Source organism: Amphiprion ocellaris, chromosome 8 (genome assembly GCF_022539595.1).
Source record: "Amphiprion ocellaris isolate individual 3 ecotype Okinawa chromosome 8, ASM2253959v1, whole genome shotgun sequence".
In the NCBI taxonomy this organism is placed as follows: Eukaryota; Metazoa; Chordata; class Actinopteri; family Pomacentridae; genus Amphiprion; species Amphiprion ocellaris.
The window spans coordinates 14,028,316-14,047,865 of NC_072773.1; the positions used below are offsets into that span (position 1 = coordinate 14,028,316).

General features: G+C 38.2%; 1 protein-coding gene across 3 annotated transcripts in view; it reads left to right on the top strand.

Annotated features, from left to right (window-relative positions):
* The window catches only part of chchd6a (coiled-coil-helix-coiled-coil-helix domain containing 6a), a 105,560-nt gene that overhangs the window by 58,658 nt on the left and 27,352 nt on the right, over window positions 1-19,550 (top strand). For 2 of the 3 annotated variants that reach the window (XM_055013211.1, XM_055013213.1), the window contains one exon: window positions 13,105-13,240. In XM_055013211.1, coding sequence (XP_054869186.1) covers window positions 13,105-13,240 — 136 coding nt within the window. Of the gene's footprint in view, window positions 1-13,104; window positions 13,241-13,748; window positions 13,815-19,550 lie in introns of all 3 variants that reach the window. The other variant, XM_055013212.1, reaches the window with a different exon arrangement.

The following is a 19,550-nucleotide window of genomic DNA, read 5'->3' on the forward strand; positions in this document are numbered from 1 at the left end:
TTTTAAAACACGTCTGGTCAGTTAATTCTAGATGAAGCCAAAAACAAAAAGCTACCTCTTCTCTGTAAGGGTTAGATCAGTCTCTAACTCCGTTTGAACACCAAAACCCTGTGTTCCAGTCCTACACTTCATAAAAACAAGAGGGTCTGGGCTTGTTCCTTTGCTCACACATACATACATTGCTCATTGTGTGTTAACACTGCAGTCAATGTAGTTAGCACTAAAGTGACTATGCGTTGTTATCAGCAGCTTAGAAATATGAGAACAGCATAATGGTGAGATTTAAATGCATGCCGCCTCATTTTTGATCTGCGCTGATACTGAAGACCAGGTGATCTTACCTCTGGGGAATTCTGTACAGTAATACCTTTAATCCTCTGCTCATTGGGATGTTTTGTGTGTGGAGGGGGATGAAGGGTATTCTAAATCTGTGAGTGTTTTATCAGAGAAGATAAAATGATTCCAGCTTCCTGTATGGAGCCACCTTCATGGTCAATTATATGCTGCTAGAGAGTGGATTAGGCTCTCCTTCATGCTATAATCTTCTCTGACACTGTTGTCTGTGTAATTCAGTATTAGGGTTGCAGCTAATGACTGTTTTGATGGTCAAAGAATCTACTGATTGATAAATTAAATAATGGACTATTTGGATCATGTAGTGATTGTCCAATGAGCCCAGTTCTACAGCAAGAACACTCTCATGTGTACCTTAAATAACAGGCGAGCAGACAGGGCCAGTACAGCACGGCTACCAGGTGTTTTGACGGTGAGGGCGGTGTGAGCCAGCAATAGACTGATGACAACATGAAGGTGGGTCCTATAGTTTCTCTCATAACTTAACAAGGCCAGCTGTTAGACTGTACTGAGGACAGGGTGCTTGCTGACTGCATTTCATCAACCCAAGGCTGGACTCACATTGTTGACTTGCTGAAGCTGTGAATGTTAGATGTAGCCGGTGAGCTGTTCAGATATCATATCTGTTGCCATCTAAGGTGTCCCGCTGTAGTTTAAAAACGTTTTCCCCAGTGCTGGGTCACTGGGCTTCCAATACACGTACAGAAACCCTGGTTACATGTTTGGTTCATCCGGTGCTCTCCTGTTCTTGCATGATTCAACAAGTTTGTTCTGGCTTAGAATATAAGCCTACTGTTGTTCACTATGCTTTTTGGATGAGTGAGGATTTTTTTTTTCAGGTAACAGCGTAAAATCATCAAAATCCTTCTATCCAAGGTTTCATAAGGCAAATCAGTGACAAGTGTATATACATTACAGGATTGCTGCCAGGAAATTGTAAAGCAGTGACAGTGAGCCACCTGGATTGTGATACCAGGTGGTCCATCTTCCTTATAGAACTCTGTGTTTTTTTCACAGCATTCAAAATAGACAAAGAGCTTTCAGTAATCTGGCCCTTGTTATTTCTTTTCTCAGTATATACAATTAAAACTGGCAACCTAAATATAGTATCCTGTAATTTTTAGCACAGCAGCACTGGAATTGTTTGGCCATTTTCCAGCTGTATTAAAGGGTGCTTTTCAACCCTATAGTTAGTTTGCTCTTAACTGAATCAACTGATGATTTTGGTTGGAAAATAGCACACACAAATGTTAAGCGTTTATGAAAATGTTGCTATTGGTTAAAAGAGAAAGTACACTACAGTTCAAAAAGTTTGGGGTCATCCAGCCAATTTCATGTTTTCCAAGAAAACACACTTTTATTCATGTGCTAGCATAATTGCACAAGGGTTTTCTAATCATCAGTTAGCCTTTCAACACCATTAGCTAACACAATGTAGCATTAGAACACAGGAATGATGGTTGCTGGAAATGTTCCTCTGTACCCATATGTAGATATTTTATTAAAAATTAACAGTTTCCAGCTAGAATAGTCATTTACCACATTAGCAATGTCTAGACCGTATTTCTGATTAATTTAATGTTATCTTCATTGAAATATACTGCTTTCCTTTCCAAAATAAGGACATTTCTAAGTGACCCTAAGCTTTTGAACGGTAGTGTATATGTAAATTATATTAAAAAGGACTTGATTTAGTCTCCACCAGGTGCTCGAAACTGTTGATTTCTCTCATCTGCATCCCGATGTAAGAAATGGACAAGGTTACGGGATCCTAAAAATTAAAGACAATAGCCTGCAGTCGGCTGAGCTTGAGATGGGATCACTTTTCTACCACAAATGAAGGTGACCAAGACCACTTCCTTGACTTCTAAACCTATGCATTAACACAAATTAAAACCATGTAAAACATTTTATATTGTGCTTTCACTGTACTCAGTGCAGCTTTGGTTTGAATGAGAGTTGTCTTAAAATTCGACTAGAGTATGCAGAGATCCTGGTAGTTAAATAGAGAGCTGTAGATCAGAAACTGATGGATGCTTAATATTTGTAAAAACTAGTGGTGGGACGCGACAAAAATTTTTAATCTAATTAATTGCAGGCTTTGTAATTAATTAATCGCAATTATTGCAGTTTTGTCAAATAGCAATATTTGACACAATAAATGAAGTTTTTCAATTCAAATAAAATTGTGGTTGACAGTTGAATCAATGAATAGACATATACGTGTTTATAATTTAAAATTTATTTTAAAAAAAGGAAAATGGGACATATAGAAAAAAGTGATTTTGATGACTTAAAGCCTGAATTTAGTTGTTTTTTCCACTGTATGGCACATAAAATCAGCATAAGTAGTTCAAGGAGCTTCAGAAAGTTGAAAATCCAGAGATTCATTCAGTTTCCATCTTTTCTGGGTCTGATAAATGGTGTAATTTTGATGGTTCTTTTTATAGGAATATCAATTTTTATTTACGTAATTTTTTCATAAACAAAAATTTTATAATTAAGTTATTAAAAGAGATATTTTTGTTGTTTAGGTTATTCCTCCTCCAAGGAGGCAGAGCCTCGATGGAGTAAAAACTTAAACCACAAAAATGTTTCATTTCTATTTATCTGCATTTTTCATCTGTCTGCTACATTCACAGATTACTGCAAATCTAAGTGCAATTACAACGATTTTATTCAATATTTTAAGACTTTCTGTAAACTGAAGCACTGTCTAGAAAAGTGGTCTATTATGGGATGGCTACACCGTTAGCCGTTAGCATGACTCGTAGCTAACGTTAGCTCTGGTGCTAACAGCAACATGTTTTACATTGAGGTGATACCATCGGCTTGAAGTGACGCAGTGATCAGAAAACTCTTTGTTGTACAATTTGCACACAACCAGGCTTTTATCCAAGCTGCCATCGGGAAGATTTTTAAAAGAAAATTAATTAATCGGAATTAACGCATTAAAGTCCCTGCCCTAGTAAAAACACAACATTTTCATTTTGATCATTTGTGAGAAACTTCAGACGGACCTCGGTTTTATGTTCGAAACTATTTGACTGAAGTTCTACTCAGTGCAGAGCTGCAGTACAAAGCTACTGTAAAATAAGACTGTGTATTTATGTGCTGATATGTGTGTCCATGTGCGCATGTGTGTGATGTGTTAATCCACAGTTTAATCCTTAGAGCAAAAACGGGGCTTTGGCTGGCAGCACTCTGGGTTGCTGGAAGCCAGAGAGCACAGAGCCAGTGTGTCATCGTCCTGTGTGTGTGGTGGGGGAGAAAAAAAAAAGAAGATGGAGAGAGGAAGAAAGTCTGCAACCTGTAGCTCTAAAATGTCAAACTCAGTGGAGCATAACAACAGCCTCGGTAACTTTCCTATCATGCTCTACCTCTCTGTTCACATTAAATCTTTGTCCAACCCTTCAAATTTGCCAATTACATATTTATATATACATATTTTTTATTAAGTCGAACTTTGCCGCACACCGGCTTTCTAAAAGTAATTTCATCTGTCTTTTTTTAGGATAGATATATGTAAAGTAAATTGCATGCTTTGACCAATATATTGACATTATCAGAGGTGTATATACATATATATATATATATATATATATATATATATATATATATATATATATATATATATATATATATATCATCCCAAAAGATAATAAGATGACATACAAGAGGCATCATTGTAGAAACAACAATTTCTCAGCTTTTATTTACAAATAAAAGTAACTTTAAGTCAAAATTTGTTAGGGGTATGAATAATTTGGGGCTTGACTGTATATACACTGTGCAAATTACATGAGCATCAATTTTATGATATTTTTATGATGCTGTAACTTAGACAAACAATAAGGGACACAAGACGAACAATGTAGTTATTGTATAGAAAATTTCAAATGTCAGTACAGAACCTAAAAATACATAGACTGTAGTAATTATGGTCATGCTAATATGCTAAAATATGCTAAAATTCATGAATATCCATATTCACCACAAATTAAAATGTATGGGTCATTCCAGAATTGGAGGACATTTGGGCTTCAAAATTTTTGAAAAATAAACCTTCTCTTTTTCAATTTTCTGCTCCATATTCATCAGTAATGGGTAATAAACTATCAAAGGCTTGATTGGCTCAGCTTACACATCAATGGTGCCATTTTTATTCCATGTTTTATTTGTTGTTTGCTAACCCTACTCTAATCACAGTGACAGGGTTGCTAATCCATGTTAATGTTAGCTTTTTCTCAGGAGTAGAAGCTAGATATTTAACTAGCTGTTACTGCTGACCAAGAGGACAAATTTACTGATATAAAAAAGTGAAGAAAAAGGTAAAAATAATTTGTTTTATCCTGATAGTATGCATAATGGGGTTGCATGAGGTAGAGTGAGACATTAAATCCAGGTTGACAATGTTATAAAAATATGAAAAATAGAAGAGAGGACATAGCTTTGCTCTACACATTGTTTTGGAAAACTGTTTGATGATGTTAATTCCAGCGTATCATGTGATTCACTGTTTACTTCTTCTGCCATGATAACAAAGTTATGCTAACAGGGTTGTGTGCTTGTTGTGGGACACACGTTCCATGCATGATGATTATTATTTAAAATATTATGTTTAAAAATATGTTCCAAGAGACAACAATGAAAAAATAGCACCATAAAAAAGGAGGTTTAAATGTAAGTTTATCTGTTTTATTTGAGATTCAATTTGGTCATCAGGGGATTGGGACAAGAGAAAAATGGCATTTTAGGGGGAACTCCAGACTTATACTATAATTATATAAAAACAGAACAAAATTCAAAAGTGTGCAAGAAAACTGTTCTTAGATTAACTAATACTAGAACCATGAGTTTTGCCATGTTATTGATAGATAGGACATAAGACTCAGGTTTGCATCAGCAAAACTCAAGGATGCAGCTATAACCTTCATCACAGAACCCGACACGCCTTTAAGTCTGCACCAGTAAGTCTTCCACTGATATCATATGTAGTGTATGAACACCTTAAAGCTCCAGTGGTGACAGAAGCCTGGGTGGAACTACAGATGCTTAAACAGAGATATGATCTTGTAAAGAGAATCAGTTAATAGTTCTGAAGCAAGCTCAAACAGATTTGTGCAATAGTTCGGAGAAGTTCAGCTTCATGACTGGTGCACCACATGTATGCTCTCTATCTATTTATCAGCTGCCACAAAAAGATGGACGTGTGTTAGCAGCAGTTTGCAGCAGAATTTCTGGAATTGACTTACATTTATGGAGCGATTGCTACACCGCAAACTAATATCCACTTAGCAAAGCCATTTTGCATTTCCTAACTTGACAGGTGCTACCTAGCTGTGGAATTACAGACAGAATGAAAGAGACATGAGGAGGGAAACAGTGGTCCTTTTAGTCTAGATACATTCTGTGTGTGAAAGTGTGAGGTAGACAGCCCCTTCTTGAGAGGATAAAGTGTTAGAATGAGAGCGAGCTGGAGACAGACGAGACAGATACCCCTGTCAGACCCCTCAGGTCAGTATCCAAGGAATTTTAACAAGGCCAGCTGTCTGTTACAGTAGTAGTTGAACTAGCTTTAATAGCCACCCTTTGTCAGATTCTCCCAGACTATGTCAGAGGATAGAAGCCTACATTCTGAGTGATCACTCGGCGATAAGGCTGGAAACACTGACAAGCTAAGTCCAGAGTCTAAGTGAAAAGTAGACTACTTAGCAGTTGTTGTTGTGTAGTTAGAGAGAAGCCAATCAAAGACATGGTGTTTGGCTGACAGAATTCAGACCCAGGTAAACATCATATTTGGCCAATACATACACCTGAACTCTACCTGGCTGGAGGAAAACAGTTACACAGCAAGTCGATTTTGAATGGCAAGGAAGATGTTGCTAAGGTAAGTGTGTCATCACCTTTACTGCTGACAGAAATATAAGCGTAATACATTTTGTTTATTGTTTAAACATGCTGCTTATCTGGATTTGGAATCTTCCTCGAATTTCATGTAAAACATTTGCAAAATTTCCTCTCAGCTGGACTCTTGCAGATGTTTTATTCTTTTTTTTCTCTATAACACAATGCATAAATATTTCCGTCTGCAGTACATTTTCTGATTGTGTATTGAGAGGCTTCAGATTTAGTGACAGCATTGTTTGAGGAAGCTTTCCCTGAAGGAGAGGAATTAACAATTCTGTGAAAACTGTTACCTTTGACTGATACAACATAGGGCTGCACAGTAAATGATTGATTGATTGATTTCTTTATTTTCGTGTCATGCACATAAGCGTGCCTAACCCTCGTGAGTTTACAAGACACCAGTATGCTAGCATTGCAGCAATACATCCAAAACACACATTATTCTGCCGCTCAGTTCTCAAACAAAATATGTTGCCTTTTATCCCAGGCCTGGCAAAGAAATTCTGCCATGAAAAAGACTCCCTTTCTAAAACATAACTCAAGTTTTTTATGGCCATCCAACCAAAAGAAGTCAAAATAAACAGAGAACATCTGACTGAAAAAGACCTCCTTGATATCTTTGTATACAGGACTGTAAAATATAAAATGAACCTCATTCTGAACTTCACCTAAATTACACAGCAAATAAAGTCTGTCCTTCTCTGGAGCAGCTTTAAACCTCCCAGTCTCTAAAACTAATGGTAGTGTTCCTGAGCATAACTGTGCACACAGATCTGTGTTTTGCTTAAATTTATACTTTACATGAGGTTCGGAATTTTAGTTTATACCAAATATCAACAGACCATTTTTCTCTAAACCTAAGCAACATATTACTCCTCATCTCCTGAATATCACAGAATATTTGAGTTATTCAAATGAAATAAAGATTTTAGCTCATTTGCCCAGTGGTGACGATTGCAGATGCCCCAAATAAATATCTTTTTTTGTGATTGTCTGATTGGACATCTTCACCAATCTATTCCAAAGGCAAAGCATTTAGCATTTATGTCTGATGTTTGGAGTTTCCCATCCCATATCTCCAGTATTGGCCAAAATTGAAGTAAATTTATGGACACCCAGAAATGATTGAATTGCTCTGTGATGCACTGTATTACAACTTGTATGTTCTCAGAAGCCCCAAACCCCAGAAGCATAGTGAGAAAATGGACAGACGCATGCATTGTATAGTTATCTGTCGGTATGGAACCCTAGATTACCAGAATGCTTAACTTTGTTCAGTACAAGTGGTAGTTTATTGTTTCAGCATCAACGTCACGATGTGCGCAGTAGTGCTCTCATTGGAACTACGATATGAACTTCACCTTCACTTCACCTGTCAGTGGTCATAATGTTGTGGCTGATCGATGTATGTGTGAATGTTAGAAAATATCATGTAGTTTTAGACACACAGTGATGTTTTATAATAGTTCACCTCTATACATGACTGTGTGACGGTAAACAGTTTAACAATTTGCCTTATTTCTGGGCAGCAAAACAATTTGAGGTCATGGAAAATTTCATGCTGTGTACGAAGTGTGTAGAAGTTGTGATTTTAATGAAGCTACTATGAGACCTGAAAAACTAAAATTCACAGATTTAGCACTGAAGAAGTACTGGCAAAAGTGAGAGGCATTAGGAGGAATGGGGTACTCTGCCTCCGCTTGAGTGGTTACGAGAGACCAAGTGCAGTCAGAGTGCTAGAATATAGAGGACCCTCTCTTCCTGGTTGCGGGTGTGATAGGAAAGGAGAAATGGGAGAGGTTGAGTGAAGGAATGTAGAGATACAAGATAGGGTAGAAGAGGATGTGTGCCCTCAGTCAATTGAAGAGCTGTCAAGGTGCAGGTGCATACAAGCTACAAGCTAGAGATAAGCAGCAACCTTTTCTCTGTAACTGTTTTCCTGTTCACCTCTCCTGCTCCTCTCTCTCTCTCTTATCATCTCTCGTCTTCCCTTCTTCACCACCACACCCATATTAATCAAACCATAATGGTAAGAAGTCTGTTTAAGAATTCTGACCCTCTAACATGTCAAATTCCATTTCCTGCCTCAGTAGATAAGGATGGACCTCTTTCCCTCACAGTCTCGAGTTCCCTTGAAGATTTTCTCATTGTTGGACCTATCCAATAGAGAAAAATTACACGCACACACACACATATATATATATGTGTGTGTGTGTGTATGTGTGTGTATATATATATATATATATGTATATATATATATATATATGTATATATGTATATATGTGTATATATATATATATATATATATATATATATATATATATATATATATATATATATATATATATATATATATATATATATATATATATGATAATTGGAAGACTGTTTTTAGTAGGATTAACATTTACAGTAGAAATGGTCTCTCTTTTGCCAAGAATTGCATAAGAGGATCAGTTTCATGCCTACGCTGTACCCTGATGGCCTAATTGTTGCAGCACAGGTCACATAATTGCAACAAAACAGTTTCGATTCCAGCAAAGGACCTGTGTTGCGTCTAAATCCTTTCTCTTTCGGGCAGTGGTGTCTTAGCAGTTGTGGCTCTGATCAGACATCAGTGGTTCAAGACTTCTTAAGGGAAACCTCATTATGACTGACACAGCACTCTGACACCAACTTCCCAACAACCAAGGATATGTGAAAAATAGAAAATTTCAGAATGACAAAGGCTTCTTCTCAACTCAAATCAGATGAAGACTCCACAAACAGCCTCTACTCTTCTGATGTGCTTTAAACTTCACACAGCATGTCTTCGTGTTTGTGGAGGGTAACATAAATGTACTATAGATGCCTCATCAAAAAATGCCCAATACCTCAGTGACTTTTTTTGTTGTGTTTCTTTAACATTTGTTTACCTTACTATGTGAAGTGCTTCAAGATGACGTATGTTGTGAACTGGTGCCATGTAAACGAATTTTAATTGATTTGGGAAAGCAAGGGTTAAAACTGCCAAATAAACTCATTAATCACATTATTATTACAAATGTAGGTAGCAATGTTTTTATTGTTTGAAGTATTTCTTTTACAGCACATAGTGCACTTGTAAAGGGTGACTTAATTAAAGCAGTTTCGATTGGCGAGCATTTTATCATTATGTTTGGTTACACTACAATTTATTATTAGATTTCTTTGGAATTGTTGTGAAGCAAAATATAAGGAGATTTGAGTCAATAATGTTTCTTTGTTTGGATTTTCTTCCTTTTGACCAAATGGGACTTGACTACTAAAAAGAAAAGTAGCTGCCAAATACAGGTAGATTGCTACTTGACTGCCATCTGAGAGGCCGTCCAATTCTGCTGAAGGTTTTGCACAACACTTCTGTAATAATTTAACACTACTAACATTGAAATATCATGCACTACTGAAACAAATGTACAATATTGACAGAGCAAGCCAAAACTTGTGCTGTAACATACAGTATGCTCTGTGTGTTGGCTCACATTCAAGATGTTCCATACTTCCTCAAGTCGGTTCCCAAGGAAGTCCCATTACTGAATTCTCTTCATTTTTCCTCTTTGGGCTTTACTCCTTGTGAGATGTTACAAGATTTTCTAATTAGTTGCCTGAAACACTTTGTAGCTAACAGGATAGAAATAAAATGGTGCATAGGACAAACAATGCTTCATATGTTTAGCCAAAGCCATTAAGGAAAACACAAAAACATCACTCTTAACTCTAAGAGAAGCATGGTTTAGGGGCGATAAAAGCATCTTTCTTATCAGTCTTGTAGCTTTGCCAGAGGCTTTTGTAGTTGGTGGTGCTTTTTTGTGTCTTTTCCGTTTTCCAATTTCTCCCCTTTCATTTCTCTCCCTCTCTTTGTCTGGGTAAGCTGCGTGGTCCGCAAGTCTGAGTCCTCTGTGTTCCGCCCGCGTCTGCCTTTGCTGCCGGAGATTAAAAATAATGGGCAGCACCATTAATTAAGCAACTAATCTCATTGTTTATGTTTTGTCGTATTTGCCGGTCACAGATGCGTGGAGAACTCCCCCAAAAATGACTGCTTCCATACACATTAAAATGCTTTCGCAGCACACTCCCATTAACAACAACAGCCCCGTACATGGCTCAGCGGGCTGTCAGGGATGCTACTTTACCTCATCCCCTCCCGTTTCTCTATTTTTATTTATTTTTGTAAGCGGCTCAGTTAATATTGTTGATTTAAGACCTCACCTTCAATTCGGTGTAGCATGTGGACAGAGCTTTAGCTTTTGCCGCTGCTGAACCAATTTTCTGCTTCAAGCGCCTTTAATAAACCACGTAGCACTATCAGGAAGCTTTGGCTTCCCTGATGAAGCCCATTTATTTCAAATTAAAGGAGAGTTCCTTATCTTCGGCGGCCTCAAACGGAGAGAGAGATAAAGATGGCGTGCTTTGGTGTCGTACTCTTTATGTTGTTAATGTGGTGGCAGTAAAGGAGGGAGTGAGTGAAGGAGTAAGAAAGCACGAAAGGAGGCCATGTTGGAGAGAAGACAAAAGTGGAAGAAGATAGATTAAACAGGCATGATAACCGTTTGAGGCTGTTGAGGGAGCAAAGTAATCTGATAGGCCGTCATCTTTTTTAAACGGGCTTCTGAGACAACACCAATGGATGATTCATTCAATCCCTTTCATTGTTTTCATCCTTTCCTTCCTTTATGTTTCCTGTCAGTCTCTGTTCACTTTCCTCTTTAACCTCTATTACCCATGCTCAGATAAAGTCAGTCACTACATCCGTGATACTTTCACTGAAAATAATGTGTGTCTGTGCCGGTGTGGATATGGATATGCTGTAATTGAAACGATGGGGTCATCTCTCCTCCGTAGGTCGAAGCCAAAAAGAGGCTTTAATTTGGCTTTCAATTAAATCTGGTGTTAAATGCTCCTCATAGAGGAAGTGCGTATGCAGGGACACAGATCGATGTGCCGGCATGTGGGGAAGCGTGTGCACACAAGGCTGTTCTGTGTTTACAGTGTACAACAAAGTGTGTGTGGGTGTGTGCATTTTTACACGTGCCTGTCTGTACCTGCGTGGGTGTACATAACTTGCTTGTCTCTGCTTCAATCAGTCAGAATCCATTACAGTGAGGCACCCAGGCAGCAAGCTTGTCATAGTTAACAATCACACAGATAGACAGGCAAAGACCAATTATAATACAGCCCACATATGAAATTAAACGCAACTAATTCAATCTCTCAAAGCACACTTTTCTGCTATATTTGATCAGAATGATCCTACCCACTCAATTAAGTGCGATTTAGCCCTAATTGTATGATTTGCAATGAAGCACGTACAATACACCCCTTACGTTGTTGAACAGGTTGTGCGAAATGGAGGTGGGATTTTTTTTTCATCTTTGTCTTGCCTCTTTTAATCAGACTATTCTTTTGAATGTTTGTTCTTCTTTTTTTCTGTTCCATATTTCTTTTGTTCTGCTATGGCTAAGATACATGTAAAGGAAAGATGAGGATGTTATTATTATCACAGAACCTAATAAAATCAACAACAAAACTTACTTTTGTCAAATATTATTCAGTGTTCTGTTACAGCTGGTTAATAGAAACCATTCTACCAAAAACAGAAATCAAATATTTCAAACAGGTAAACAGGAAACTTCAGTATTTTCATCATAGTGTACATTTGTTGATCGTGTACAAACTGTGAAAGTCACATGAGTAATACAGCAATGAAAATACTGAAACAAGGCTTCTTCTTACAAACATGTGGCAGCCATGCCATTATGAATTACCTTGCAAATTAAGTGAGCTTGTACTGACATAACCCTGATAAAACTGCAGAAATGAGCTGTGAACAACACTAGCATGTTATTACTTTGCCAGGTAACCTGATGAATAGATGTCTAGTATTCACTTGCATTTACCCTTTCTGGTGTGTTTCTGGTCCACGCCAACTCCTGGTAATTGTGCCATTATATTTACCAACTAGTTTCTAACTATCTAGTGCACAGTGGGTTATTCGAGCTTTTCTGCTGAAAGATGCAGTTTGCTGCTGTTATAAAACAACATAATGAGAGTGGTGTGAGGGAACAAAAATGGTAAAACTGCTGGTCAGAGGAGCAAAACAATGTTTTGGTTGTCGGTATAAAAATAGATGATAATACTTTACCAGAGATTTTCTTGTGAAACTTTACATGCATATGTACTGAACAGCCAACAACATTACCACACAATTATCCAGTTACATTGACACCAGTGAAGGGGTGAGATATATTAAACAGCAAGCAAACAATCAGTTTTTGAAGTTGATGTTTTGGAGGCAGTATGACAAAGTAGCGTAACAATCTGAGTAAATTTGACAAGAGTCAAATTGTGATTGCTAGACGACCAGGTCAAACATCTCTAAAAAAGCAGGGGTTCTGGGGTGTTCACTTTATGTAGGTTAGTACCTACTAGAGTGATCCAAAGAACAACAGATAGACCAGTGACAGAGTGATGGGCACCCAAGACACATTGATGTCTATGCAGAGCAAAGGCTGGCCCATGTGTTCGGCACTGAAGAGCTACTGTAGCACAAACTGCTGAAAACTTGTGTCAGAAGACACAGTGCGTGACAGCTTGTGTATCTGACTGCGTAGCTGCACACCAGTCAGAGATGAAGGCACCAACAATGGGCACGTGAGGCTCAATTGAATTTATTTCAAATTTTTTACCGCAATTTCTGCTTTCGCATAAATTCCTCTCAAAATCAAATTCAACCTATTAATGCGAAACACGAGGGTGTATGTTTTCTTCTTTCACTCAGTTCATAATTCCATCTTTCTGTATCTTTTTGTCTGTCTTTTGTAGGTCTCGCAGTACAGAACCGGTGTGTTCTGGCCTCCAGGCTCAGATTCTAACCTGTTACAAGGAGAACAGTGACCAGACCTTAAGGTGTTCAGACCTGGCCAAAGAATACATGCAGTGTATCAATGCTGCAAAGAAGGTGAGCACTTTTGTCAAATATGGAAGAGATGAGATTTAAAATATAAGTAAGATATAAATGGTTAAATATCTGAAACACAACTACTATCACAGATTATAATTGTTGTGTCAACACACCCATGAAACTACTGATGAAAATGCTCGATTTTTCCTTTTAAATTACAAAGATTTATTTCTGAAGACAGCTTTATTAATATCTTTCTAGCTAAAGTATATCAACCTACTTCACGTGCCCCTTCAAAGAACCTAGGATTGTGGGAAGTTTGGGACGTGAGACTCCAGTCTGAATGGTGGCTTTTGAAGTTTTCCATAGAGACACGTGTTGTTATTTTTTAGAGCAGCACTCTTTCTGATGTAAAAGAAAGAAATTCTCTTTTTTCTCATGTTCTTGAATTTATTCTGGGGGAGGTAAAGACCAAAAGAAAAAAAAATCAGATTGATAAGATTTTGAGTGCTGTCACTTTAGGTTTTTACACTGAGAAGTATTGTCATTAAAAAATGTCTTTCAGAGTGACTGTCTGATGTAAAAGTACAAAATACAAGTTCTCCAGTGGAACCAACTTGTTTTCCTAAAGGTACTGAAAGCGACACTTTTTCAAACATAAATACTGCTGCTATAAATAAGTCTTCAATTTTACTTCGCCTTGTCACTGCAGCCGTCATCTGTTTGGTTCTAATTTTAGGTCGTGTACAGGCACGGAATAATTTGAAGAAACAGAAAAAGAGTTTAAAACCAAAAGATTGCATTTTTTGATATTTTCTGAATATGATGGTATAATGAAACAGATTCATATGTGTGTGCCTTTGAAATGAAGAAAAATGTATTAAGTGGTTCACTTGATTTCAAGTAAACAAGTGAGATGCAGCAATAATGTCTGCAGCCTCATCATTAGAATTCTAGGAGGGTAGACTCTGTTGACTGTGTTTAACTGTAAATGGGATTATATAATATTCAGGCCTCTTTAAAGATTTTTTATGTTTATTTGCATTATTTTTTTCATATTTTTTAAGCTCAAAACATCATCTCTCTTCACAGTAAAGGGGAGGACATACTCTCATAATATCTTTAACAGCTTATTTGAAGTAAAGGAAAAAATATATAACTTTTCTCTATTTTAATTAACTAATTGGAAGGAAAAGTGTAAAGTACTTAATTTTGATGAATTAACGATCTACATTATTTTTTTTGTTTTTTTTTTTACTTTCAAACTGTTTTTGAAGAGTCAGTTTGGGTTATAAGCACATTTTCTTGTATTTTACCCAATATGAAAACCACACAAGAACCGCTACTTATGCATACACTCAGTAAAATTTAGACTTTGTACTTTACTTTTTCGCATTCCCTAATACTCATTTTCACCTACTGTTGTATTATTCAGAAGCAAAGACGAGTTCCTACGTGCAACGCTGCGGCAGTTACAAATTCAGTGAACGTTAGAGAGAATATGCAAGGAGGAGGAGGGGAAGCTGGAGGAAGCTTGCACTTCCAAAGTTTGTGCAGTAGAGACGTTTGAAGGTATAGCTGCTCATCATGCATCCGAATGGTGTATTACTGTGCCTCATGCAGTCTCTGCTCACGTCTTCTCTGCATTGCTCAGGGGCACTGAGGCTTCCCCTGGAACACAGTAATGCAACATGTGATAAGCTGAACACCGATTCCAGTGCTGTTGTGTTAATGTAGTGTGTGTGACTATATGCGTTTGTGCATTTTCACTAGTATCTGAACCTTTGTATGTGCCTTGTTTGACACCATGCGAACACAATTACACATTTATATACACTCAGTGATGTTTGCCTTCGTACATTTGTACACTTATGAGAGCCCAAAGACCTTACAAGGACTGGCATGGTTTGTTGTGTGTGTGTGTGTCTGTGTGTGTGTGTGTGTGTGTGTGTGTGTGTGTGTGTGTGTGTGTGTGTGTGTGTGTGTGTGTGTGTGTGTGTGTGTGTGTGTGTGTGTGTGTGTGTGTGTGTGAGACAGTTTCTTCCTCATATTAGCTGGTGTGAGATAACGAGGAGTGAAGAGAAGATTCTTTGAAGACAGTCTTTAAAGACTACAGCAGCAGATCATACACAATACGTGTGTGTGTACGTGTACATGTGCGTGTGTGTTTTTGTGGTGCGGGAATAGCTTGCTACACTGCAGCCTGCTTTAACCTATACATCAAGGTCTTTCCTCTTGATTGGCCCTCGAGGCATCTCCCTGACTTTCACCCTGTCAATTTGAAAGTTTATAAAGTTCTTCCTCCATTTTGTGTCTTTAAAAACTGTCACAGTTAGTTTGGTTATCACTGATAACTTTTTTTTCCCCCCTGTGGGGCAGAAGCTGCATAGGTTGTGAAATTATTTTGTGTAATAGCATGAAAAAATAAACACAGAAACAGCTTTTAGCAAAATAACATATTTAGTTAATGCTATACATGTTTATATTTAAAAGCAAAATTTTTTGGGATGAAATGAGAATTCAGTGATCAGTACTTAGTAGTGCAGTAACTGCTGTCAGTGGTAAAATCGGTTGTTTACAGACAGTTTGCAGATAGCTTCCTTCTAGAATCTTATCTTTCATCTGTGACAGGATTCTAGAAACTCCCCTTTGATGTGTGACAGGATTCTCAAATCTAGAGTTACTTAGTAGGCCTTCAGCCTGCCTGTTTGGGAGCGACTGAGGACCCCCAACACAGCTATTGTTCGTCCAATCCACTTCAAACTTGAAACTCCACTTTACTGGTTCCAATGCAATACACCCGCCAAGTTTGAAGTAGAGCAAATGTATGGTTGTCAAGATGTGGGGAGAACAGACAGGCACACATACATAGCAAGCTGTTTTACCATTTAGTTGCTAACTTGCTGGAGTTAAAATCACAGCTATCAACAAATTAATTTTTATTAACTGAAACAACAGTTGAAGATATCTGGAATGCATTTTTTACCAGTGAAAATAATATTTGCTCAGCCGTCATTGTGACTAGTTAGAATTTTTGCATATGAGCCTCATACAAGGCCTTCCATTGGATATTCTTCCAGCAAAGTATTTGAACAGTGTTAGAAGAAGTAATCGTGTTTCAGTGAATCTGAAACAGATTAACATCCTTTCTGTAACAACATGATATGTCTTCTGACATGGTTGTTTAACAAATGAGAAGCTTCACACTGCATCAGCTGGGGTTAAATAAGTTGTTGCAGCTCAACCATATTCATTACTGCAGTAATTATCCAATCGAAGGCTCTTACCTATTTGCTTCATTAAATCCAGGCGGGGACTTTTTTTTTTTTTTGGGGGGGACAGGCAGTGTATTTTCTTTTCAATGGAACTGCCAATAGCCCCTAATTGATATTTTTCACTTTGACTGCTGTGATAGTGATGGTATATGTTGAGAGACCTACAAGCAGCTGCTATGCCCTGTGACTGCTTTAAATGTTGACTTTATAATTGCATAAATAAAATAATTGTGCAAAATTCCAAGCTGAAGATTCAATTGGGAGATTAAATCTACTGACTAGCCAGTGACACCATCGTCCAAAATGAAGCTACCGATCTAGCTGCCAGCATAGCAAGAGAGATCAGAAACATATCTTTTACTCTGAAAAACTGTGTAACGGAGAGTAACAGAACAGGCAATGTTACATTTTGTGGTTTTTATTCTAGTCATACACCTCACATTAAATTCAGTACAGTTACGTTTGTCATTATTTATGGCTGTTTCATTCCTGATAGCTTAACATGTGCCTTATATTGGCCTTTAGCTTCTGAACCAGAGATAGGTGAAAGAAATTTAATCTTTCTAGGGTATGAGTACTAAACGTACAAGCAGTACATAAATCTGCTATAAATCAACAGTTGGTTCCAGCCCTAAAACTTCCTCAACCTATCCTGTGACCTTCACAATATACTCAATCACCTTTTGGCCTCATAAAGTCAAAACTGAGGCAAAAATGTTTATGATTCACATTTAATTATTTAAAAAGTCAATGTTTGGAGTCCAGCAAACTGGAAGGAAATGTCCATTTGACAAAGCCAAACATTGTTTCCTTCTCCTCAGAGTAATGCATATTAAATGAGTTTATCTTAAAGAAAGTTTGCCTGCTGTGAGCTCTGGGAAATTTTTCTTTAATTTCTTGTCCATAAGCAGAGCTGATGAGTGATGTCCTCTTGAGCACGAATATAAGTTTTAATCCTTTCAAAAATTTTGGTGTGACTTGTATCAATCAACAGATAGGAGGTCCAGACTGATGAAAGCACGCAAATGATGACTTTTCATTTCTGAGCTTTCAAATGAGTAAAAGAAGACTTAATTGGACAGAATTTGCTCCTGTTGCTGTTTGTCTTTCCACAGAAGCAACTGTGATGTGTTTTGATCAGTGTCTCAGCAGGTCAGTGAACCGGCCTGCATATCGCGGACTTTTCCCTGCTGAGTTGTGCTGCCATCTCTATGTGTGTCTATGTGTATATGCGTGTGTTTGATGGCAAATGAGGGGAGGATCCCACAGAGCCTGCAGAGACGGAGCAGACAACCTCTAGTCATTATCCTCTGGGAGGCTGAGCCTGACGTGAGCACTGCTAAATGTAACGCTTACACACTGTCCAGACACTCGGTGGGATTCTCTGGTCATTTATCCTCACCCTCAGATGTGAATACACACACACACACAGACGCACACACACACACACACACACACACACACACACACACACACACACACACACACACACACACACACACACACACACACACACACACACACACACACACACACACACACACACGGTCTATATGCCTAGTGGGATTCTCAAGTCATTTAGTGCCAATCTCAGAGACAGCCTGGTTCTGATCAATGTCAGAGGCTCGGCTCACATTAGAGAAGACAGCAAGAGAAGGAGGGAGATAGACATACCAGACAGTGTAAAGAGGTACAAAAGAGATTTGTAGGAATCATTTGGAGAATCTCAGCACAGAGAAGTACAGAACAGGCCCTGTATAAGGAGTAAAAATGTAAAAGGAGAGGGAAAAGGAGCAGATGAAGGATTCATATAAGTAGAAAAGAAACAAAAAAAAAAAACAAGATTCGGAAAAACATAGAGATGTCAGGGGCCTGCACATTAGCTTGATGGTTTGCACTTTCGCCTTGTTGCTAGAAGATCCTTGCTTCGTGTCCTTGCCTTCTCAGGATCCTTCTGCATTGAGTTGTCATGTCCTCGCCGTGTATGCGTGGGTGCTCCAACTTCCTCCCACAGTCCAAAAACATGCTGAGGTTAACTGGTGATTCTAAATTGTCCATAGGTGTGAGTGTGATTGTTTGTCTCTATGTGTAGCCCTGTGATAGACTGTTGGCCTGTCCAGGGTGTCCCCTGCCTTCACCCCAAGTCAGCTGGGACAGACTCCATAGTGTGTAGCTGATGGATGGATGAATGAATGGAGAGATGTCTGTCACTGCACCATGTCCGATTACAGATGCAAGTAAAGCTACAGCCAGGCTGCAAGTTGAGACCACCTGAAACTTTAAATGCTGTCATTTTTGCCTTAAGCAAGGCCAACTCCTGAGGCGCTTATACATCTGAAGTCCTGCTGGGGAGTACAAACATAGCAGGCTTTAGGTCTAATAACCAGGGAGTAACTCCTAAAGTTAAAAACTGCCGATCAGAGTGGAGAGAGTGAGGGAAACAGAAGAGTGAAGAGAGAGGTAGAATCAGAGAATTCCGAGTGTTCAACTAAATCTGAAGCCAAAACATTTAATTGAGCGCAGAGAGGCAGTGGAATGATTGAGAAAAGGATTCAGAAACATTCCTGCATGTTTTTGTGTCCCTGGACATTATCCTCTGTCTCTTCACAGCCATTTTTTCCACATCATGCTGTCATCATTTACTTGTCGTGAATTTAATTTTGAAATGTAAAAACACCATGTAAAAATGACCTTAAACTAGCACTTGAATGCCGTACCAGTATGCATGTTAAATAGTTACTGGTTGATGCAAATGCACTTGTCATTTCCACACTGTTAAAGCGACCACATTGTAAGAAATGAGTCACATCTCTAGACCTTGTTCTGTGTTAAAACGCCCTCTCAAGTTCAACCAGAACTTGCATGAAGTATCAACAGCCACTGTATTTTGAATGACATTGTCCTTCTCAGAATCGTCATTTGAAAGCACGAATCAACACGATTCAGACAGAGTGAACCATTTTAAGATACCAATGCCACAACCACAATAGCAGCAGCAGCAGCAGTAGTTAATTGCTTTGCAAGAGGTGCACACAGCAAAATTGCAGTTTCTTACTTTTCCTTCATCTACTAGGGCTAGTACTTGTTGAATC